General features: G+C 48.9%; 1 protein-coding gene across 1 annotated transcript; it reads right to left on the reverse strand.

Moving 5' to 3' along the window:
- Positions 1-23,689: 23,689 nt before the first annotated feature.
- LOC149328142 (uncharacterized) lies at positions 23,690-24,608 on the reverse strand. The gene has a single exon (XM_089560437.1). It carries the CDS (start codon positions 24,591-24,593, stop codon positions 23,949-23,951), a length of 645 nt encoding a protein of 214 aa, XP_089416563.1. The 5' UTR covers positions 24,594-24,608; the 3' UTR covers positions 23,690-23,948.
- Positions 24,609-25,568: the final 960 nt, after the last annotated feature.

Consider the following 25,568-nt stretch of genomic DNA (forward strand, 5'->3'; position numbering starts at 1 on the left):
CACTTTAATGCATGCAGCTCCCCACACAGCACCAGCAGCAATCACTACTGTTTCCAGCCACCCAGTGCTTTGCTGTTCTTTGCTGCACTCAATTCTGTCAGCGTCTTCACTTTCTGACCAACAGGTACTATGGGTGTAAACTTTTTGTATGTACACAGCCACCTTCCTTGCACTTGCGCACCAAGTCGCAAGCTCACTGAGAACATGGCCTCTCTTACCAACTTATGAGCCTAATGGCAAAGGTTTGTTTGCCTACCGTGAATAGGTGGGGAAAAAAGGGAAACTAATAGTTCTCATTATTATATGTGGGGCATTGAAGCGCATTTTGACGTTTTCTGCAGAATAATGCGGCTTGTTTGTTCTTAAGGCATGAAATTTAAGATTTTCTACAGTGGAAAGTGATGCTTCTGAGGTCTAAAGGGAAAACAAGAGCCGAACACAACGTCATGGAATACACAAATTTGCATGGGCACATGCAATTCAGGTAGTAACAGTGGTGCTGAGGCAAGCACACATTCCTCGCTGTCCTTGTTTGCAATGCCTCTGTAAGGCATTTCCTGTCATCTCTTGTCAATTGCAGTTAGTGTCCTCCATATTGCAGTTTCACTGAGTGATAGCTGTGCTCAGCGTGCCAACCAGCTTGCGGGTCACGGGACCTTGTCCGGCGCATACCAATTACCTACAGCCTAGGCAAGGTCAAACTCTACTTAGTGACAGGTCAACCATATTAGTACAGAATATTGATGACTTGTCGAAACTACGAAATAGTCGTCTAGCCTAATTCCAGCATGGGGAACACGATGGCGACAACCAAAGTTTACCCAGGCCACCTGAAATACAAACTTTATACATAACAAATATACTATAAAATTTACTCGAACTGCATATACGAAACATTAATGAGCATGTGCAAGTACAGAAGTGAGGAACTATGTTTGTTTACAACAGTTCACAAATCTATCGAATGAACTGTACCAGCACTTAAACCATAACTTGGAAACTTTACCATCAGCGCAAAAACGATGAACAGACAGACGTTCCGTATGATGCAACAAGACACGATAAACATTCAATTCAAAAGTCACACAAAATCAACGCTTCCCTAACTAATTTTAAACTGTCTATTCTTACAATGGGCAAAAATGATACAGTGTACACTATCCGAAGAATATGTTGCATATGCTACTGAACACTACTACTGAAAATGCTACTAAGCAGATTTAAAGGAACAAGCACTAACCAACGCAGCTGCTTTCTTGAGGGCTTGCACCGCTTTCAGCCAAGTCAGGAAAGCGGCTGCTGCTTGGGGGAAGAGAACACCCATGATCTGTCACATCTGTTGTGGTATGGCCATGGTCCATGAGCAGATGCGGCGCTGCAGGCAATGGCAGAAAACATGAGCAAATGTCTCATTTGTACTGCTTTGTCTCAAAGCGAATCAAGCTAGGAGAGACATCCTGGTGAATGACTCCGGAAATTTGGACCACCGGTGTGAATTCATGCGTGCTGACATCACACAGTACACAGGGCCTCAAGCATTTTGCCTGCATCGAAATCTGAATGGGATCGAACCCACTCCTTTGAGATCACCAGCCAGGCACCACCAGCCCTGAGCCACCACGGCAACTAATCAATGTTCAGAACGAGTACGGCAGTCATATGAGCGCACATCTGTGAATGCTGAGCCTCTTGCTCTAAAAACAGTGTGGAAAGGCTCAGCAGAAGAGTAAAATTATTGACCATGAAGCAAAATAAGAACTCTCAAGCCAACTGAAGTGAACTGCAGCATAAGGAAAGATACGAACTAGGCACATAAACATTATCTGCCGTATAGCACGTCAGCTTAATTCTTGCTTACCTGCTACAATATTTACTTCATAAATATATATGCTGTGACCAGCTTGCCTTGCAAACCTGGACACACAGAAGGCACAGCCAATTTAGTGAGTCGCGTGTGCCCGGGATCCATAAAGTCCTTTGCTGTGAAGTGGTCAGTGCACATCCGGTACCTGGTGTACACTGAACTGGGCGGTTTTTCAAAATGGTCACTTCTTGTACTGTATGACACCCATGCTGTCAACCTGCGTACGTGTTTAAGGCACTCCATTACTTCATTGCTGAAACTCTGCTGTGCTTTTTATGGGGTTTAACGTCCCAAAACAACTGAGGCTATGAGGGACGCCAAAGCGAAGGTCTCCGGGTAATTTAAACCACCTTGGGTTTTTTAACTTCACTGACATCGCACAGTACACGGGCCTGTAGCATTTCGTCTCCATTTATTTGTGATACCCTCAGGGTACAAAGTACATTTCAGAGGGGAAGGGCAGTTGATAACAAGAAAAATAAACAAAGCACAATTCAAACAAAACTATAGAACAACTGAGGCAGGATAAAAAGAGGTGAGCAAAATAAACACGGAACAGATTAATAAAATAGTTTAAGAACAATACTAGTACGTGGAGAACACACTACAATAAAATACAAAAGCGATCATTATGTAATCAGAGTGGTAAGTATTCTAAACTGAGTTGAATCAGTGATGCTAGTTAATGATGCGGGTAGGGAATTCCATTCTTTAGAGGTTAGCGGAAAATATGATTGCGCACATGTCACTGTGTTACAATGAGGCACTGTGACCTTGTGTTGATGATCACGATGGTGAGAAATGAACGGTGCTGATTGAATCCATCGAGAGCGAAGTTGAAAATTGGAGTAGAAAATCTTATGGAATAGGCAGATGCGGAAGTGCTTACGGCGGGTAGCTAGGGGCAAGAGGTCTAAAAACTTTTTCATTTGGGTGACGCTAGATGTATGATGGTAATTGCCTGAGATGAATCTAGTTGCACGATTCTGGACAGTTTCCAGAACCTGTGTCAGTGAGACCTGTCCGGGGTCCCATATGAATGAAGCGTATTCCATTTGCGGTCGTACGTAGGTCGTGTATAATAATGATTTTAACGGAGATGGAGCAAGTGTAAAATTTCTTCGAAGATAACCAAGCGTTTTGTTTGCTTTAGATGCTATATGTTCTATATGAAGTTTCCAGGACAGGGTGTTAGTTATATGTATGCCAAGATACCGGTACGATCTTACGCTTTCAAGGGGATGACTGAAGAAAATAAGGAGGACAAGTAGTATTTGAACGTGAAACTCTCATAGATTTGCATTTTTTAATATTTAGTTCCATTTTCCAATTATGACACTAGTCTAGTATGTTATTAAGATCGTACAGGAGAGAGCGAATATTGGAATCGTTAGTTATTTTACGGCAAATCATGCAGTTGTCGGCAAACAAACAAATTCTAGAGTTAACAGTAGCAGGCAGATCATTAATAATATATATCAGGAAGAGTAAAGGGCCAAGGACAGATCCTTGAGGAACCCCAGAACCAACTCGCACGGTAGAAGAATTAGTGTCATTAGCATGCACAAACTGAAGGCGAGAAAAAAGAAACGCGCGAATCCAGTTCAGAACAGAAGGGTCAGTATTTAGAATGCTGACTTTATATAGAAGTAATGAATGGTTAACGTTATCGAATGCCTTAGCAAAGTCCAGAAATATGCAGTCTGTGGAAAACGCGGAGTCTAAGTAGAAGTGCAGATCATTAGTAAAGGAAAGTAATTGAGTTTCACAGGAGAAACCTTTCCGAAAGCCATGCTGAGTCAGAGAAAAGAAGCTATTATCTTCAAGGAAATTAACAAGGTGAGTGAAAATTATATGTTCCATTATTTTGCACGGTATTGATGTGAGAGAGATGGGTCGAATATGACCGCCATGACCGGGATTGTACCCACGTGTTTCGGGTCAGTAGCCGAGCACCATAACCACTGAGCCACCGCGGTGGCGTCATTGTTGAATGTATAAGCATGAAGTGCTTCACTAGCATCCAAACTAGTCGCCGCAAGTGTTCTTCATAACAGGCCATGAGACATTTGGGGATATGGTACATTACTCGATTGTACAAAAGCGCCGCCGCAAAGGTTTTCAAACTGGTGCATAGGTGCTGCAGCCTACCTAGTATTCATCTCAAAACAAAAATGTAACACTTGCAAAATTATTTCTATCCACAGTGCACAACACTTTCATTATTGAAATGGCTTCATTGTTATACATGTCCCTGATAGCTGTGGGTATACAGATATCCCTCGCCGCCCCGCGCTGAGTCACGCGACGAAGGGCCCGCCGCCGGGCATGGGGAGAGGGGGGCACGCGGCCACTCTCCTCACCCTCAGCTCGGACGTGACGTCACGCCTACGCTCTGGCGTCTTAGGAACGGGGTGAACGACCCCTCTTGGTTGCAACCGGTTGCTCAAGGGGGTGCAATGTCGTAGGGGTTTAAGGAGAGCTCACGCGGGAACAAAGGCTGTCTAGTCTCTTCTCGCCGCGGTGCTACTGCCGCTCTGCCCTGCCGACCCCCGTCCTGCCCGCGCCCTCCCGGATTATCCAACGCCAGTCGACGACGACTTGGTAAGCTGCTGAACCATCTATTATCGGATAGAACATTCTTCCGCAGTGTGCTTTGCCTTGCGCTAGGTAAATAAACGGTTTCCTAGCGTACTCTGTTCGTTGCCTACTTCGTCCGAACCCGCCGTGGCTGTGACTTTGCGCCACGGGTTGGGGACACGAGAACGCCCGCGCATAGCTGGCACGGAAGCGCGCCTTCCCGGCCGGCTGCACGCGAGCGACCCCATATCTTGGCACCCGAACGTGGGGCGAACTGGCATTGAGCAGTGTACTTTGTTGGAGCGAACGACTGTCGACGCGCTAACAAAGGATGGCAGCTGATAGGCCTGACTTCCAGTCTTTGTTCATGCTGTCAGAGCTAGCGGCACAGAGCCAGGGCTCCCTACTTGACTTGCCTTTGGAAGGCGTAAATCTTGAGTGTTCCACGCGGAATAGGAGAGTTGCATTCCCGGGCGCGTCGGCAGGACTTAGGCCTGGTACGGAGGGCACCACATCGGGCACCTCGCCGCTCCGTGGTGCGAGCAATAGGGCACCTACGCCTCATCGTTCGACGCCATCAGCGGCTGCGCCCAACTCCGGGGGCGTTAGTCCGCAGTCATCCGAGGTGCTCTTGCAGAACGCGATGCAAGTTATGCAGAGCTTAGCGGGTATGTTGCAAAACAATTTGCAAGCCCCGGCCCAGGCACCCCGTCTTAGGATAGACATACCTACCTACACGGGGTACCATGACAGAACAGGGGCTAATGAGTACCTCGACCGTCTGCTGCGTTATCAGCAAGCGACAGGAATCGCAGACGCCGAACTGCTCGCGCGTGTTGTGCCTGTTTCTTTGACGGAGCAAGCGGCCCGCTGGTACCGACTAACCGGCAACCGAGCGAGGACAATGGAGGAGTTTAGCGCAAGCTTCCGCGACGAATTCCTCCCCGCAAACTACGAGTGGCGTTTGAGGAGGGAGCCGGAACTCCGCACCCAGCACCCCGACGAGTCTTTGTTAGAGTACGTCCGAGCGATGGACGAACTGTATCGCCTCGCTGACCCTCGCGCCACAAACACGGAGAAAGTTGAGCGTGTCACACGACAAGCGCACCCGACTTTCGCGGCCTACCTGAGAGGAGGCAGGTTTAGAGACCTGGACGAGCTAGCAGCTGAGGCTAAGCGCATTCAGGGAGACATCCTCTCTGCGCGAGCGTATCGGCCGCCGCCACCTGCATCGCAGTCACTTGAGCCGCGCTTCGCGTGGAATGGCAGCTCAGCGCGTAGTCCGTCTAGAGCTGAAGCGACAGCACAGTTTGCTGACGAGCGTGTCCCGAGGGGTTGGGAATTGTCCGACCGCGCTTTGGACCCCTTCAGCTACGCGCTGCGAACAGCACACGCTGCCGCAGAGCGGAACACCTGTAGCCGAGATCGCGAGGCCGACACGCGGCCGCACGAGCGGCCCCCACCGTCCGCACCGCGAGATCGAGATCGAAACGACCGACCGGAGCGTGGCGACCAGCGCCTAGCGCGTCGGAGCCCGAGCAACCGCTCCTACAGGTGTGACCAACCGGGGCACTTCGCCCGCTACTGTGGCCGCCTCCCCGCCCGTGACCAAACACAGTCGGGAAACGGCAACAGCCGCCGGTGATCGACCTGCGATCCCGCGCGGCGTACACAGAGAACCCCGGTTTATTAGCGCCCTTGGCATGTCGCGTAGGAAGTTCTGTTGACTTGCCAGCGCCGTTCATCGAGCTAACGATAGCTCGAAAGAAATTCACCGCGTTACTCGACACAGGGGCAAGCGCTTCTTTGTTCGGTGACGAAGTGCTAAACCATCTCCGCCAGAACAAAATCCGGTTGAGAGTGCGATACCACTTTTCGCCTCGCGAGCGGCACAGCGCAATCCAGCGGTGCAGCTAGGATAGTGGTTCGCTGGGAAAGACGCGTGCGGCGACAACGCCTCGTTCACCTTCCCTGTTTATCCGTTCCTGTAATTCTTGGGCGAGACTTCCTAGCCAAGACAGGCATTGTGATAGACATAGCCAGCGGAGGCTATCGAGAACGCACCACCGGCGCCTTGAAGCTTTTTGCAAAAGCGCCCGCGGCCTCGCAGTCAATTACGGCTCCGAACGCGGAGCTAGCGGGGAGTGACCGTGGAAAATCACCCCCGCCGGCCCGGAAACAAGCATGCGGGCGGATAGTCGCCGCTGAGAGAGGGCCCACAGAGAATGTTGTCGCGGTAGAAAGCTGTTCTATCGTGCCAGCGAGGTCAATGCACCCTTTGTTGTCGGAGGTGAACAGCGTATCGGAGAGGGAGAAGGCACGCTTGTCATCTCTCCTCTACGAATTCAACGCGACATTCACGGACCGGCCTGGCCTCACTACACTAGTAAGGCACAGAATAGACACGGGTGATGCACTGCCTTGGAAGTGCAATCCTAGACCAATCAGCTTGGGTAAGAGAAAAGCACTGGACGGCGCCTTAGACGAACTTATCGATACTGGCGTTGTTGAGAGGTCTAACAGCCCTTGGGGCTTCCCGGTAGTCTGAGTTCCAAAGAAAGACGATACATATCGGCTTTGCGTGGACTACCGCAGACTGAATGAGGTTACGAGGAAGGATACGTACCCTCTACCAACCATTTCTTCCCTAGTGTCCAACCTAGGCGGGGCGAAGTACTTTACTACGCTCGATGCTAGCCGCGGATATTTTCAGGTTGAAATGGATGAGCGTGATGAGGAGAAGACTGCTTTCACTTGTCACAGAGGTCTTTTCCAATTCAAGAGAATGTCTTTTGGCTTGGTAGGAGCACCCGCTACTTATCAGCGCCTAATCGACCGTGTTCTGGGAGATGCGAAGTGGCACCATGCGCTCGCATACCTAGACGACATCGTGGTGTACTCGAAAACGTTCGAGGAACACCTGCGCCACTTGAGGGACATCCTAGAGAGGCTGAGGTCCGCGGGAATCACTTTGAACAAGAAGAAGGCGCAGATCGCCGCGACCCGAATAACACTGTTGGGGTTCACGATCGACAAAGGCCGCATTCTGCCGTGCGAGGATAAACTTGAGGCTTTGCTTAAGTTTCCGTCGCCGTCAGATCTAGCTGGTCTCAGACGCTTCCTGGGAATGGCGAACTTTTATCGCCAGTTCATCCCAGATTGCGCAGCGCTGCAGGCACCTTTGACAAAGCTTTTGAAGAAGGGAGAGCGCTGGAGTTGGGGTCCCGAGCAAGAGGCTGCACTGCGCAACCTCGTTAAGGTGCTCGCGGACACGGCTGAGTTGCAGCTACCCGACCTAAACAGGGAGTTTGTGATTCAAACCGACGCAAGCGACCTGGGCTTAGGAGCAGTGTTGCTTCAGCAGCATGAAGGCGTCCTCCGACCGGTAGCGTTCGCGAGCCGTTCACTGACGCCGGCAGAGAGAAACTATTCGGTGACTGAGAAGGAATGTCTCGCGATAGTTTTTGCTCTGCGGAAGTTCGACTACTACGTCGACGGGGTGGCATTTGTGATCGAGACGGATCACATGGCGCTCACCTGGCTGAGACGACTCAGCGAGCCGAGCGGCCGCCTGGCGCGTTGGGCCCTGTTGCTGCAGCGTTACGACTTTACCGTGCGCTACCGCAGAGGGAAGAACAACGCCGTGGCTGACGCACTCTCGCGAGCGCCTGTCCAGGGCGAGGAAGGTCACGCGACCGACCACCCGACAGAGAGAGAGAGTGAGGGATTGTCCCCAGCCGTAGCCAATGTAAGGAACACGGACCGACCGTTGACCCCAGGCGAGAGCGTGAACCACGTGGACTACGCGAGTTCCGTGGGGATCGTGTTTAGCAGAAAGGAGTTGCTCGAAGCTCAGCAGATGGATTCATTTTGTCGAAAAGTGTTCTACGGGCTCCGGGAGCCGGGCGGCCGGCCCGCCGCGCACACGGGGACAGCTGGTTTTGCTGTCGGTGCGGAGCGCTTGGAAACAGCTGGTAGTGCTGTGAGCGCGGTGGATTCTTATCTGCTGGATTCCGGCGGCGTTCTGCTGAGGTAAATCCCTTCCGAGAACGACACAAGTGAGGCGTTCAAGGTGGTGATACCGCGGGTGTTGAGAGCGGCACTGTTACGTTACTTTCATGACTCGTGCATCGCTGGGCATGCAAGCGGCCCCAAGACTTACATTAAGTTGTGTCGCTTTGCTACCTGGCTTGGCATGAAGAGGGACGTAACACGCTACGCCCGCTCATGTCATGTGTGCCAAAGCGTGAAGCCCCGGGGTGGACGACCGCCCGGCCTCATGCAGCCGATTAACAGCCAGACTCCCTGGCAAATCGCGGCGTGTGACATCATGGGACCGTATCCCACGACACCGAGTAGGAACAAGTTCCTGCTGGTGGTCACGGATCACTTCAGCAAGTGGGTTGAACTTTTCCCCCTTAGAAAGCTGACGGCACGAGTGATCATGGAGAAGCTGATGGACGTATTCACCAGGTTCGGTTTCCCAGAGCAGCTGATAACGGACAACGCGTCCTACTTCACTGCGAAGGTGTTCGTAGATTCGTGCGCTGCACTTGGCATTAAGCACAAGAAAACGACCACCTATCATGCTCAGTCGAACCCCACGGAACGAGTCAACCGCAACATTAAACACATGCTTATCGCGTACTCTGAGAGGCACAAAGATTGGGACTCCTATCTGCCGGAGATCGCGTTCGCTTTGCGTACGACCGTTAACCGCTCGACTGGGCATGCGCCGTCTTCTCTCAATCTGGAGAGAGCTGCTAAATCCGATGGACCGGGTTCTAACGGACAGCAGGAAGACGCCAGTCGCTTCGTCAGCACGAGCTGAATACGCGACACAGCTGCGCGCTAAGATGACGGAGGCCTTACGCAAGGCTCGCCGAAACCTGAGCACCGCTAGGGCGCAGCAGAAAGCACAGTACGACCGCTCGCACCGGGATGTTCACTACGAAGTGGGCGATCTGGTGCTTCGGCGCCAACACGTTCTGAGCGATGCTAGCAGACAGTTCGCGGCCTCGTTGGCGCCGAAATGGATCGGGCCGTTTCGCGTGCGAGTAAAGCTTTCTTCGCTCGTTTACAGGCTCGAGGACTTGCGGTCGAAACCGACAGGCGGACCGGTGCACGTAGGCGACCTGAAACGCTACGTGCAGCGAGATGAGTGGGTTCAGGACACAGCCCGACCCGCGCCGCAGTCGGAGAACGAGCGCTGCGATCAGCCGGCGAACTCTGCGTCCCGCTATAACTTGCGCCGTAGGCAGAAATAAAATCTGCCTGCGCGGACTAGAGCGAGGGCGCAGGCCGACACGCAGTCTCGTTAGATGCATGGACGTACGGGCCGCTCATGCCGATCAATGTTACGTAAGACTTACTTGCGTTAACCCTCATGACTCTCGTGAGGGCCGAACAGCTACGTAGCACGCGCTGCGGGAGTTGGTTACATCTGTGTTGACCTTTTCAGCGCAGATGGAAAAGAAGCAGGGCGCATCAGAACGACATCGCTCACGTCTACCAACTAGAAGCCACCATCCAGCTTCGGCAACGCGCCGCGCCCATGGCCCGCCGCTACGCCCAGCCCGCGACCTGAAGCAGCCTCCCTGCTGCAGCCAGGCGCCCCTGCCACCTGCCACATCGCGTCGGAGCTGGCCGCCTGCCGACTGTACGCCGCTGCACCCGCCTACCCAAGAACAAGCTGGTCAAAACACAGAGATCGCAGCCGTGGCCCGTTTACCACCTCAACCCTGAGCCCTCGCCAGCTAACGGGGCACGCCAGGGCAGCCCAACCGCCCGGCCTCTACCATGAAAGCGCCGCGGCCCTCGCCTCCGAAGCCACCTGACCCAGTCTCTCAGAGCGGCGCAGCCACGGACCTGGCCTCCAAGCAGTCGAAGCCGGTGCCACGGAGGCGGTCAACCACCTTCACCGGAGCGGTGCAAGTGCGGGAAATCGGAAGACGGCGACCGATAGCAAGCCACCTTTCCACGTCGTCATCTCGCGGGTGGTCAAGCTTTCGGACCAGCTGATCGGTGCGGGCGTGGCGCGGACATCAACAAGTGTACCGGCTGGAGCCGAAGAACTTCGATCCCTGGATGGCGGAGAAGATTAAGTAACGTTGCGCCTGCTTCTGTGTCCGGGAGGCTTCTTAAGGAGGGGAGGATGTGGGATATACAGATATCCCTCGCCGCCCCGCGCTGAGTCACGCGACGAAGCGCCCGCCGCCGGGCATGGGGGAGAGGGGGGCACGCGGCCACTCTCCTCACCCTCAGCTCGGACGTGACGTCACGCCTACGCTCTGGCGTCTTAGGAACGGGGTGAACGACCCCTCTTGGTTGCAACCGGTTGCTCAAGGGTATAGTGAACTAGAATACTTTCCAAGGTGGATGTAGAATGGTGGCGAAGGCTGGGCCCAAAAACGGTTTAGCGCGACTGCAGCACAGCTACTTTGGGCGGCCGAAACACTTATATAATGAAATTCAAAAGTACAAATAAAAATGCTACAAAACAACAAAAAGAAATGAATATTTTAATGCCACGTTTTATAAGTTAGGTGAACTATTTCAGCTAATCATTACGCCGAATTTTGTGATTTTTTTCAACGCTCTTGTTGCGCCCTCTGTTGATGAGTGTGCGGTGCATTTGCAGCGCGACTTTGCAGGCCTTCTTTCGGTACCCGGCCACCATGCCGGCCACTGTGGCTGCGGGAGCTTACGAAGCGATTTTTTATCTCCAGCTGCCTGCTATGGCGCGCCTTGGAAAACGTGCAAATTAAGCTCGCCGGTCTCGAAATGGCACTTTAAAAACTTTTTGTCGTCCTTGCACGTCGCCTCTCTGTCACCGTTTGCCAAGACCTGCACCCCGCTGCACCGCTGCAGCGTTTCCTTCGGTGTACGGCCAGTGCGAAACCTTTTATCGAGGCTTCGCGCTCATCGCTTCAAGCGCTTAGCTCTGCATTTAAAGATGAGCTTGCGGCATGTGAAGAAACCTTGCTCCGTGGCACATTGTGACAGCGTGGGTTGTACCGTGGGTGTCTTACCAAGACTACACCGCTTCCCTCTGGACTTTCGCAGGTGAGCTCTGGCCGTTGTCGTCTGCTCTAGATATGCTTTTGTCGGGCTTTCCGCGCATATGGTAGCTGTAACCGTTTCATACGCACTTGGCTGCATGTTATCGGAATATTTTAGTAAATTGCAGGGCACGCGCTTGCAGTTTTAAGATGTGCAAAAGACACAAATCATTTGTCTTATTTGTAGCTAGTCTCGTGCAGCCGACTGTCACCAGCGTGAAATTGATACCGGGCTCTCATGAGCAACCACGTGCCCTCTACTTGCCGCATGGTCAATTTAAAACCAACTGCGCTGCCTAACAGCTCTGAGCATGACATTAATGGGTTTTGCAGCACCGTGAAGCCAATTTGAGGATCCCCTCGCAACTGACAGCATCGAAACTCAACCATATGTGTATGTGCGCCGCATTGAGTGTGCCTTAACTGAATTCGGCCAGTAGTAGTTATTGCCGTTCTACGTGACTGTCAATGAACTCATTTTGCCTCATCGCTCTCGTCACTCTTTGAGCATAGAAAAGCAGCTAGCCGCGTGGTATCAGGCGAGCGTAACCGCACTCTGAGGCTTGGCGCGAGCATTTTCTACCATAGGTATAACGTACTGCATTTAGGTGAAAGGAGTCTTGGCGGATTGACGTTTGGAGTATATGGTATTCATTTGGGTGCCGTTGTATAACGTTGATGCTGCATCATGTACAGGTGCAAAACGTGGGTGCAGTTCTGCCGCAACCTCAGCCTGGAGAAGACGCCGTGCCAGCTGCGAGACCTGAGGGCTTCTTCCAAGCACTTCGAACTATTTGTGTATATGCGGCCAGGATGGCTGCGTCTCGATGCTGTGCCTACTCGAGGAAGGGGTGGCTGTACTGAATGTCCTTGCACTTCAAACTGCACTTCATATATATGTTAGTTTGATTAGAATTGCTTCAAATTACTTCGGTTAGCAACAAGAATGAGGTCTCGAGGTTGTGCGCAGGCCCTCTGTATGGTGTAATCCTCTAGCGATGAGCAGATTTGTTGATGCTAAAACTTGTTTTTAATATTCTCATGCAGGTGTAAACATAGCTGCTATATTCTTTCAGTTGAAGAAACGAAATGTGAAGAGTAATCCCTGTGTGCTGCAAGGTCTATGTGTTGATGCGCCTACTTATGTCTGTCATGTTTGCCTCAATGGAAGCTGTCCTAGCATTGTTTTCTATACTTTTCAATTTCCTACTTGGCAACGTTCGTGGAACTTCAGGGCTTTTTCCTATCCGCACTGTGACCATTGAGATGAATAGCCAGCTTAAAAAAACTACTGCTTGAGCTGCCTGTGACGCGCATTTTTTGTTGGCGTGCTGTATTTGTTTGGTTGCTGTAATAAACCATAAATATGAAAACCATACTTGCCGTACACTGTATTGCAAACTGTGCACTTGAGCCTGTGCTTTGTGCATCATACCTTGATGTACTCAATAGTACTGGCACCAGTGTTTACATCAAGGTTTCCACTACGAATCATGCATCCTTAGCCAGCGTCTGAAAGAGTTGCTGCCTTTCTATGCTGCCTTCTTTGCCAGTAACTTTCATTGGGTTCCCAATTGCACATTAACAAGGCCATAACTAGCAGGAACGCGAGCACATTTGACTGGCAAAGGTTGGTGCGCGCTGAAAGGCAACCTTCTAGAGATACCGGTTCGAAAATGCGGGTTCTATAAAAAGACCACTTCATAATTCGCGCCAAAAGCATACGTATGCGTGACGTAATTCAACGTCACTCATACGTAGGTTGCCCCCCGAAATGAGGGCGCTGGGGTGCCCCATGAGCCGCCATTCTTTGGACCAATGGGCGTCTATGGAGCCTTCGCTACCATGGTATATCTACCTTGTACTTTCTAGTGGCGCGACCGGCGGCTGCTGGGGCCAGCTCGGGTGAAGCGAATTGACACTGACGGCCGGCAGGGGCGCTGCTGCGCCTTTTCCTAGCCTCCGGCGCGCGCGTTGGCAGGAAATGGCAGTGCGGTGTGTGGTTTAGCTCGCTTTGCGCGCGCGCTGTTACGCAGATAATTTCACTTCAGCGTTTGTATGTTGCTGTTAAGTAGTGATAGCAGTGAGCAGGAACTTTGTTGCACCAATGACAGGGAATTTGACGAAGCTATGGCGATAAGAAGAACTGATTCTCACTGTTTTGCGCCAGGCTGCCGCACCGGCTATCCGGGGGCGCCAAAAGCATCGTTGTTTGCCGCACAAATATATGTCGGATAGCTTCTGTTGAGTATCATTGCTTTGGGCAAATTTAAGTCTTAATTAGCTGCCAATAAAAAGTTACTTGTGATTCGATATTGAACTTCATGCTGCAGTTTCAAGACATATATCGATGGATAGCTTATTTCGAGTACGATTGAACTACGCTAATTGCAGGTCCTAATTAAGTTCCGTTAGTTAATTATGACTAAAACAAATCCGCGATACAGCAGCAACTCATATCGTTTAAAAGGTCTCAACGGGCAGAATAACCATGCAAAACTGAGCTATCGCTCATCTATCTCGGTTGAACCATGATTAAACCACTGCCACTTTGTTGTTTAGCTAAATCTTGTATTAACGTAACACTTTGAATGGTTCTTAGCTGTACATGCATCTCATTGTAAAATTGCTCTTGCAGGACCATTGTCAAAGCGCCGCGTTCGCGCCTGTGTTGTGTGCGTCTTTCTCGGTCCCTTGTCCCGTTTTGCGCTACCTCACATACCGCGTCAAAGCACCTTAAATTGAGTAGGTGCTGAATAAGTCAATGGCAGGGAAGTTGTGGATTTTCGCAAACAAGATTTTTTTCTTATCATTTCTGCAATGAAGTCAGTTGCAAATAAAAGCTTCATATGGTGTCACATGTGTACGTAGCTGTGACATCAATTTTATAATTATTACTAAATCAATGACAACACCAAACCTACATCAAAGCGGTAAATAGATCATATCTACAAGCGCATTGACTTCTCTAAACCTTATATGAGCTCAAAATGCAGCATAAAATTTAGCTTAAACGGTTTACTTCTGAAAGTGTGTGAGCAATAATTGACTGTGGGTACACACTCTAAATGGCATTGCTTTCGGGTTTTGATCTTCAAACCACAGTAATGGTCGCGCAAATAATCTGCTCCGCATGTGATGCTGACCGCTTGGCATTCTGCGACGGCGTTTCGCGCCAGAAAATCACTCTGCAAGTTGGAGTTTAGTCAATGACGCGACAGTAGGAACGTTGTATCCTCGCTTAATTACGTGGTTTTCGGACACGCGTTTTAATCCTTAACAAGGCTAGTCATTGTAACTAACAGGTGGAGAACAGCGAGAAAGAATAAATGAGCGATTCTAATTAGTAAATGAGCTGAAAAACGCAAGATAACAGACGAACTTTTCAACACTCCGCGAATTCCCGTGCCTAGGAAAAGTTGCGGTGGCGCCATCTGATGGCGTCTGTTGGGAAATGGCTTGCCTGCGCCTCACCGCTCGCGCCACTAGAGAGTATTCTAGTACACTATACTCAAGGGGGTGCAATGTCGTAGGGGTTTAAGGAGAGCTCACGCGGGAACAAAGGCTGTCTAGTCTCTTCTCGCCGCGGTGCTACTGCCGCTCTGCCTGCCGACCCCCGTCCTGCCCGCGCCCTCCCGGATTATCCAACGCCAGTCGACTACGACTTGGTAAGCTGCTGAACCATCTATTATCGGATAGAACATTCTTCCGCAGTGTGCTTTGCCTTGCGTTAGGTATATAAACGGTTTCCTAGCGTACTCTGTTCGTTGCCTACTTCGTCCGAACCCGCCGTGGCTGTGACTTTGCGCCACGGGTTGGGGACACGAGAACGCCCGCGCATAGCTGGCACGGAAGCGCGCCTTCCTGGCCGGCTGCACGCGAGCGACCCCATATAGCCTAAGCCATTTTGGAACGTTGCACTATACAAAGTAAGCAGCCTTAGTATGCTAGTTATCACATGATGAATTTGCTGCCATGTGAAAATATTCATTGCTACTCATATCTGTGAAACAACGTCACGGAAATTTATTTTATGAATATATAAACACATTCACAGTTACATCGCTGTGGAAATAGACGATTATCTGTATATTAAACTATGACAAATGGCAAGCTGAAAACCCAAAGCACGACAGACCTGCTGTCCCGTCGGATGCGCGGAAGAAGATGGTTCCTGGCCTCTTGCTCAAGGTGATCCTGTTGCGGCACGACGGCACACAGCAGGTGTCGCCGACGGGTGGCATCACCAGAAAAATTCGCAAGTATGGTCATTCTCAGTCTCCTTATATTGTAACTCTGTAAACAGTGAAAAGGTGCGAAAGCGGCGAGGGAATGAAATTACGAGCGGAGTCAACATGTTTTTGCGAACCTCGCGTGCTGAACGCCGTTGCGCAAGGTACAATACACATAACCTTACTACACGGCAGATACCAATCAACTTTTTTCAAGCATTTCTACATTCGCCGACGTAATTGTCTACCTTCTAAAACCTAGGTGGACAGCAGAGTACGCGTTTTGTTCGAGAAAAATATTTCGTATACGAACGGCCACAACACGCACTACGAACCTGAGCACTGAGAAATACACGGGTGCAATGTATGTTTTAAGAAGCATAGAAAATTAAACTATCGGCGTAACAGTTCTTGGTATTCAAGCACTTTAGAGTTTAGAAAGGCCGACGCGTTGCCTTTTTTTGCCGGTTTTCAAAAGCGCATTCCTGTGTTGTCAATGTGCGTTTCCACGAGCGGAGATCACGGAGTCTTACAGTCCCGTACTTGCTGCGTGGGAACGGTCGTCTTCGCCGTTCGCCCACTTTCAAAAAAGTACATTTTAACCTTGCACCGACAAATGACACCCAAAAGAAGTTACATATTGTCGGGGGGCATACAAAAACGTCACGTCCCGAGAAACTCAGCACGAAACCAAGCAAAACTAACCGCTAGGCACAGCGCGTCGGGCCACAGGCCGTGGGCAGGTTTTTTTTTTTCTACGCACCGACCGGCGAAGCTGCATCATGCACCATCATTCCTCCCGCCGCTCCCGCCCACGGCGTACCATGACCCAGCGTGCGCGCGCCCTTCACAACTGCGCCGGCGTACTAAGCTAGAGTGCTTGAAATGCAGCGTAATTTTGCATGAAGTGCTTGAAATGTAGCGTACTTTTGCAAAAAACAAAACATTCCTTCCTGGACTTTGTCACAAACTGCAATGCCGTGAACAACAGCCGGCAGGCCACAGAGCGAGCGCGCCGCTTCACGAACTGCACCGGCGGCCGGCGCGGCCGCCTAAATTGCTTGCAATGCAGCGTACTTCCACAAATAAACATTTCTCACCTTGCCGCCGTCATAAACAGGGGGAGTTCTGCGTCGAAGGGCAAGAGAGACGAAAAAAATTGCGGCCTGCCCGCACGAACGAATACGCCGCACGCTTTCATGCGCACAAAACTGCCCCCACGATGCTCCGTCGTCTGCTGCTCGGATGGGTCTGCCGCCACGCCGGCCGGCCGCGCGCGCGTTTAAAGACTGGTGGCGCCATCCCCTAGGCGGCAGAGTATGTATTGGAGGAGGAGGATTGCGCGTCATTTCCTGGGGCCAGATTTCGCCGAGTGTCCGCTCTTTACCAATATCTTTCTCTATGAGTTACCTTGCAGCTGCTTAAGCGACAGTTCAAGTAGCCAGGCAGATCATGTTGTTTGACTGACTGACTGTATAGCCAAGGCCAAGCCCAGCCAAGCCTGTGGCCCGTCACGACTTTTACGCACGTAGTTCCCGTTTCTCTTTCGCTTGCGCGCATTGAGTTTCTTACTAATAGTAAGAAACTCTATGCTTGCGCGGCCGCGGTTGTCGTGGATGGATGGATGGATAGGAGCGTCCCCTTTGAAACGGGGTGGTGGCTGTTGCCACCATGCTCAGCTTTTCTTTCTTTATTATTTTTTTTAACTGTGTTGGCAATTCTCATTAAGAATCGCCATCATCTTTACCTACAGGTTCCTACAATTCTAACCTTATGCCACATCTCTGCTTTTCAGCCACCAATCCTCCAATCGCTTTTTGGTAACTTCCACTGCAGATTCAATTGTTTACATGGCCATTGTTATCTTTAAACCCTAGGGCCTCAGGAAGAGTGACTGCGCCTGCATCGACATCCGGATGGATACCATCACATTTGATTATGAGGTGTTCAATTGTTTCCACAGATCTACCACATCCAGCACATGAGTCATCTTCTTCGTTAAATTTCTTTTTGTAGCTGCGCGTTCTAAGACACCGTGACCTAGCTTCAAAAAGGAGGGCACTGCCTCTTGAGTTATCATAGAAAAATTCTTTCCTGATCTGCCTTTTCCAGTATCGATATAGTTCTACATATATGTTTCTTTTCCAATGTTCATCCAATTTTTAACTTCTGCGTTTTTAACCTGTCGTTTAATGCTCTTTCTTTCTCCGTCCTCATCACCTGCATACTTACTGGTTAGTTTTCTAGTTCTTTTCCGCCACTGTGAGTCAACGCTCTTTCTGTATAAATATTTAAATACCTTAGCTGCCCACCTGTTATCGTCCAATTTCTTCAGGCGTTCTTCATATAGTATTTTACTCTTAGCTTCCTGTGCTTCGAACGATGCCCAGCCCATATCTCCTTGTACTGCCTCGTTTGTGGTTTTGCCGTGGGCACCTAGTGCTAATCTTCCAACAGCTCTCTGATTTACGTCTAATCTCGACTGAACTTCTGCCCTTAAGCACAGAACCGCATTGCCAAAAGTAAGTCCGGCACAATTATTGCTTTCCAAATACCTCTTAGTACTTCATATTTGTTCTACCCCCATAAAGCCCTATGTTTCATTATCCCGGCGTCTCTTCGTCCTTTTTCCCTAAGAGCCTGTTCGTGCTTTTCCGTGTATATCTGCCCTTCGTTTAGCCATATCCCGAGGTATTTGTATTCGGCCACTTTGGGTATTTCGTGGCCTTGTATTGTAAGCACCTGGTCAGTTGTAGCGTTAAAAATCATCAGACTTGGTTTAATTGAGCTAAAACTTAATCCTAGAGCGTCTCCTTCGTCTCCACCGTAATTAATCAAAGTTTGTAAATCTTCCTGGCTATCTGCTAGCAGTACAATATCGTCCGCATACATTAAACCCGGGAGTCGCATGCTCAACTACATTTACGTCTAATCTGTACGACAGATTATAACCTAGATTACTTTCTTCTAGCCTTCTTTCCATATTTATCACGTAAAGCATGAACATCAGCGGTGATAGAGGACAACCTTGCCTTAATCCTTTGTGCACCCCCACAGTTGTGGTACTTTTTTTTCCTTCCCATGTAATTTCAACTTCATTATCTCGGTAGATTTCCTGTAGAAAATCAATTACCTCATGACCGATACCTAAATATTTCAATATGCTCCACAGGAGTTCCCTGTTCACGTTATCGTATGCACTGGTTGTCCAGAAAGGCTAAATACAGAGGTCTGTTTTCCGCCTTAGCTATTTCTATGCATTGGGTAAGCACGAACAGGCTATCATCTAAACGCCTACCCCTTCTGAGCCCATTCTGGAGTTCTCCGAGTATCCGATTACCTTCTACCCATGCCTGCATTTTTAATTTCACCGCCTGCATAGCCAGCCTGTACATAACAGACGTTATCGTAATCGGACGGTAGGATTTGATGTTCATCTTATCTCCTTTCCCTTTATAAATTAAATTCATTTTACTCTGTCTCCAGCTGTGTGGAATTTGCTTATTTGTTATGACTGTCTCCAATGCTTTTATCAGCGCTTCCTTGCTTCTTGGGCCAAGTTCATTAATCAGCTTAATTGGAATTTCGTCTATCCCTGCGGATGTGGTTTTAGGAATATTCGCTTCCGCCTTTTCCCAGTTAAGACTAGTCAGTTCTATGCTGTTCTCTATTGTGCTGTCCTGTGTTCCCGCCTCACTTGGGGAGATTACCCCATTGTCGTTGCTAAAGGACGCAGCTATAAATGATGTAATGTAGTTCACAGCATCGTCTCCCTCTAGACATTTTCCCTCAGCATCTACAATCTGTTCCTGCGTTCTTTTATTTGTTTTTCCCAACCAGCTTATATGGTTCCAGAATTTTCTTGGCCGCCCTTTATTTGCCTCGCGAACTTCAGACAGCCATTTATCAGAGGACTGCTTCATTTTAGCCTGGACTAGGACGTGAACTCGCTGTTTCTTTTGTCGATAAGATTCCCATTTTTCGCCTATTTCCTTTTCAGATAACTGCGCCCTCTTTGCTTCTCTGTGCTCCCTTGAAGCCACCCGTCGTTGTTCGGTGGCCTCCTTAATTTCCATATTCCACCAGCTTCGTGGCTTCCTCTTTCCTCTCCAGCGGTTTACTCCTTTCACTTGTTTCCATGCTTGTTTCATTTTTGTAGCGATGAGCAGTTCTAACTCTGCTGCGGCGCCAGCGCGGCGGCGCGGGAGGCGCGGCCGCAATGCGTCACGTACACAAAACTTTTCTCAAGTACCTTACTTTCTAATACTTCTTAGTGTTTAAAATTCAATGCAAAAGGCGGGAGGGCTGTCAAAAATCTCAGTCTCGCAACTACGGTTTTTCTCCCGGACTTGCAACCGTGCTTGAAACTTGAATACAGTTCACAATATTGACCAAAGGTGGCAAGACATTCAGTAAAACCCGCAGTTTGGTTCACTGACACTGACGTTTTTTTTTTTAAACTGGAAAGCTTACAAAGAGTTGGCGGAGGCGCTCAAGGCGCTGCACGGACATTTTAGGTTTTGGTTTTACAGGGTCGGCTACTAAGATGATTTCGAACATCCGGCCGGAGATCATTAAGGTGCATGGACATCGCACAGTACACAGGCGAAAGCTTTAGTATACAAAAAAATTCAAGGTATAAAAAAACAAATTAACGAAAATTTTCTCAATTAAAACTTTAACTACAAAAACAACAAAAACGCAAATGCAAAAGTAGAAGCATGACCAATAAAAAAAACTGTAACTGAAACCAATTTAATAATTCTGAGCCGCGTGCATGCATGCATGCAGGGCGTTGCCCCCACGGTGGAAGAAACAGACTCCGTGGTTGCCTCTTTCCCCCTTTAGCGTGGACAGCGTAGTGCAATGTGCTCTTAGTGCTTTGTGCCTCCAAGGTTTCCGCAGACAGTGATATGATTTCTCCATTAGAAAAGATTTCTTTTTTTCAGGTAGACATGGAATGACTCATACGATGGCGATCTGCGAAAAGTGGCTAGCAAGACGGTTCAAAAGCGCGTCTCTTGCCCAGACTCGATCAACCGTGAAGAAGGTATCCAAAAGCGTCGGCTTTGTAATCAATCTGTGGTTCCAGTTGGGTTCGGTTATTATCTGGATAATGCGTAGCGCTGAGCTCAGCAGAGATGTATATATATGTGCGATATTGAGGAGGCATATATCGTGCGTTGTGTGGCAAGTTTGGTCGGCCACGAGTAGCCAGACATTGCACATCCCATGCTCGTGGTTCGTGCATATGCGCGAGATGTACAACATCATGGCATATGCTACATACCATGGATGTCTGCCATGAAGTGACACATAGTGGTAACGCTCAGTGGACGTTATATTTAGACATAGACATTTGGATCTATCTCGTACGAGGTTTGTGGTTAGCTGGGATGTTGAAGTTGGGCGGAAGCTGGGAAAACGCTAGAAGACGGGAAAGCTGGTGGCCGCTGCTGCCGGCGGCGCGATGAAAATGCAGACCGCCGCCACCTGCCTGCAGCATGGAGCCGACGGCCCACGTGCGAGAAACTCATGCGCCGAGAGAGATGCGGGGTTTACCGTTTCCTTCAGCTGTTCGAATGAAACTGCTGTTTCATCTCTCAAAACGACGATTGCAAGAGCAAAACCTTCTCTCCCCGCAGCTTGTGGCGCGAGGGAGAGAGAAAAGAGAGCGAGGAGTCGATTTCTATTTCTTGTTGAAAACCATTGGTCCCGAAAACGTTATACCCAGTTACCTTTCTGGGACCAAAATGTATAATTCGTCTTTTTTGGTGCTTAAAACTCTCGAAAACACGTGTCTAGACCTTTAATGGGAGCGCTGCCTTTTTGTTTGTATTTCTATGTCTTGCCTCTATGGTCAGGAAAAGTTTGATAAATGCTGTACTGGGGCTGGGGCATTCCATCCTTTTTGGGCGCACATGGGGAGGTCCGTTGCTTGTTGGGCACGGTTACGAAACCCTAGTTTGGCAACGTCTTTGAGGTAGAAGAGTATGTTGCTCAACTTAACAGAATCGTCCCACCGATTGTAAGTGCTGACGCGTTCGTATGAGGCCAGCCAGTCGTCGACGTCTTGGTCGTCTGTACCACTGAATGGAGAAGGGTCGCGCTGGTGTGGCACCCCGGAACAGACGGTCGGTCTGAAGGACGGCGATGGCTCGGTTGGAGCGTCTGGCATTGTGGGTGGGGCGAGTAAAGTTCCGCTCCGAAGTTCCAGGTTGAGGACCAGGACGGAGATAGAGGCACCTCCACCATGTATAAAGGTGCTTCTTCAAAGCGCAGGTCGGTGGTCGTTGACTGAAGAGCGTCACTAACAGCACACTCCCAGGCATCACTCAGGATCCAGCACTGCACTTAGTCGACCTCTTTGTTCCACCGCAACGCGATCCTTGCATAGGAAAAGTTTAGACCCTCTTGAACCTACTTTAGCAGCCGCAAGCTTTCACAGAATGAACTTTGAGTTTGTGCACAAAAAAGCGGTTATCTACATATAGGATGCAAGGCGTATATAGGTTAACCGTGCTTGAGCTTCAAAGAATGCCAGTGCAAGACATGGAAAGGACTTCACAACGTGCAACGAAGAAAAGGTGGGGCTATTTAATTTGAATTCCACGAAAAGGTTGCTCAATGTTTCTTATCAGAATGAATGTATGTAGTGGCATGTAAATGCACAGTGGCTGAGAAAAAAGGTTTAAAGTCTTCTCCAAAGCAACCGATGAAACTACCACCCATTGTCATGCCACAGGAAATGCAATGCCATAAGACAGGCTAGCCTTGCTGTGGGTACCAGCATCAAGTGCTGAAGCAAGTGACGATAAAAATTCTTTCCTGGATGCAAGGCACAATCATGTCTATGGATACTCGAAGTAACACTAAAAAAACAAGGAAACATCAGCTATTTCAATAGGCAGGCTAACCAGTGAAATGCACTGCTTTCGAATTTAATGCACAATACGTCAAGTAAATTTTACAAACAGGCCCAATGTATTCAACATTTGGTAATGGCAACTTTAATAAAATACTCATGTGAAATTCACACAACCTAAATTGCCAACTTTATAATACACTACAAAACAGCAATGCTTTTCACAGGAACCAATCGCAGCTCTTCTTGTTTCAACAGCCAAGACATTTGCAGCTTGTTATCATGAACACCTTATGCAAAAAATAAGGATTTTTCAAGTAACACATTACACAACACAGAAGCTAGCACATAATGAAATGGTCACAAACAGCTGATATTCTCTCAACCAAAATAGATTAAAAATGCGGCGGACATAATGCTCCACAAGTATTACGCCATTTATATCCAGCAGAGATAGCATAGCACTCTGAGAAATGGTGATGTAGATGTTCATGAACTCTCTTTGTTGGCTTTCATACCAAAGAAAAGAAAACTGTTATAAAGCCTGCAGCCTAACACAACAGACATCAATATGAGGTTGGACACCTGCCTCTCACCACTCTTTCCTGCCATCAGCGCTGCTGGAATAAACACGCAAAGATTAGCACAAGAGCAGGTTTTCCTGTGTTGTCATACAGACATAGATCAGATAGGTTCAATGATATTAACGAGCGAATTTACAATGAACGTCGCAAAAATACACCCACTCAGACTGCATGAATAAAAAGAATATTTGTGCATGTTTCACCTCCCCAAATGTCTTCACGGAGTCAGGCTGACAAATCGCACCAGCAACAGAGATTTAGCGTAGCGGAGATGTGGTAGTGTAAACGTATACTGGTTTACTGAAGGCCGGCTCCAAAAGGGTGGTGACCCCGCCTGGCTGCACCCATTCTACTGCGCGTGCGTGGACAATTAGCAGTAAACCGGCATACATCTATGCTATTAGGTCTCCGGTATGCTAAATCTCTCTCTAATATTGGGTACAATGTTTTTAAACTCTCCCTCCAACAAGAAGTGATGCAATCCATGTATGACCAAGATTTTATTTGCATTCGATTTTACAAGCACAGCAGGCTCACTCTTCATGTTCAGGAAATACTTAGAGCGAGTGTGCGTGCAGTCTAAGGAAACAACGAATGTTGTTTTCTGAAAACTCAGTAAAAGTGAAAAAAACTTACGAATGTAATTATTGATGGAGGTTAGCTACCAACACCTTTCATAAAAAAATCAGCTAGAATCTCGTTAGCTTGCATATAAAAAGATAGCTAGGAAAACAAACTGACTAAGGGCATCACAAACCACTACTATTTTTTGTGAATCGCCTTTTTGTGGTGTCTTAAATCTTGCGTGCGAGCGAATTTCTCTGGGCGAAAGTCACATTGGTAGGGCTTTTCGCCCCTATGGGATCTAACATGACTCTCAAGGCTTGAACTTACTGCAAAGGCCATGGGGCACAGCTGGCACTGATACGGCTTTTCACCCGTGTGGGTACGGATGTGTGCCACCAGGTGACTCCTCTGTGTAAACCTGCTACCACAGTGGTCACAACGGAAAGGACGCTCGCCTGTGTGAGTGCGCAGGTGTTTCAGTAAGGTGCTCCTCTGTGCAAAGCTACTATCACAAGAGTCACAATGGTAAGGACGCTCGCCTGTGCGAGTGCGCTGGTGTTGCACTAAGGTGCTCTGGTGTACAAAGCTGCTACCACAGAGGTCACAACGGTAAGAACGTTCACCAGTGTGAGTGCGCTGGTGTGACTCCAGGTGGGCCTTTTGTGCAAAGCTCTTTCCACAATCGTTACAATGGTACGGGCGGTCACCAGCATGGACTCGGAGATGCATCACTAGCTGAGATCTGTCTTTGAATCCCTTGCTACAGTGGGTGCATTCGTGCAGCTTATTTCCTGTGGGTTCGCCCCATTGGTTACCACTGCCAGAAGGAGCAGATTCCATGCAGTGGCTCACTAGGTGCCTTTGACCAGTTGAATCTTGCATGGAAGGAGCGCCATGTGCGGTCTCTCTGAAGATTGAACCTGCATTATAAAGGCGGAATACTTTCTATAAAATACAGGAACCAACATAGCACAGCTCACCTGGAGCTAAGGATATAAAGATCAATGTGGAGGACATAGTCGTCAAAAGCTGCGGATGTTTATGAAAAGTTTAATTCAATAGGTCAGCCTTAAGGAGAATTCAGACATAAAGATATCCCTAGTTTGAATTGAGCATGCAGTTGAAAACATTTCAGCTGCAAAAAATGTCATCCTTGCCAACAAAATAGGGTAGCCTCTGAAATAAATCCAAAGCACTTGCATTACTGGCATCATGACAAACACTGTCCTAAGGCCCTTCCAAGTGGGCTTAATAACTAAACAAATGGCAGTTAGCTATGTTTAGCACACAGCATACTGCCATTTTTGTTTCCTTTTTTGCTCCTTAAACAGGGTATAAGAGGAAGCGAAAGCTCAAGGCTAAAAACCTGATGAGGCCTTGGACCCCTGTACAAGTCCTAACATCAATGCATAGAACTCACAGGGGTGACAGTTTTGGTCAATAGTTCACATACTATGGAAAACAACTTTCCAGCATATCAAAGGCAAATATCATCATAATTCACCACAGTTCTATGAAGTGAAGCTTCTGCATCCTTCATACTGCTCTTTGAAAGACAACCTTCAGGAGTGCATTTACGGAAAAAAAACTGCAGATTCTAACCTGATGAGTTTTGTCCAGAAAATCCACAGTGCTTGTGGCCTCTGGTGGTCAAGCCTGCATATGGAAGACAGGTTGTATCCATAAGCCACAGGATTACATGTGCAACAACTCACAGGGTGTTACGTGGATGAGACGGTGAAAATGGAATACCATCTCATACAACACTTGTGCTAGGCTGTGTAAATTCAGTAGGCCAGGCTCAAAAACAAACTA

This window comes from Amblyomma mixtum, chromosome 9 (genome assembly GCF_055824585.1).
Source record: "Amblyomma mixtum isolate Tamu chromosome 9, ASM5582458v1, whole genome shotgun sequence".
In the NCBI taxonomy this organism is placed as follows: Eukaryota; Metazoa; Arthropoda; class Arachnida; order Ixodida; family Ixodidae; genus Amblyomma; species Amblyomma mixtum.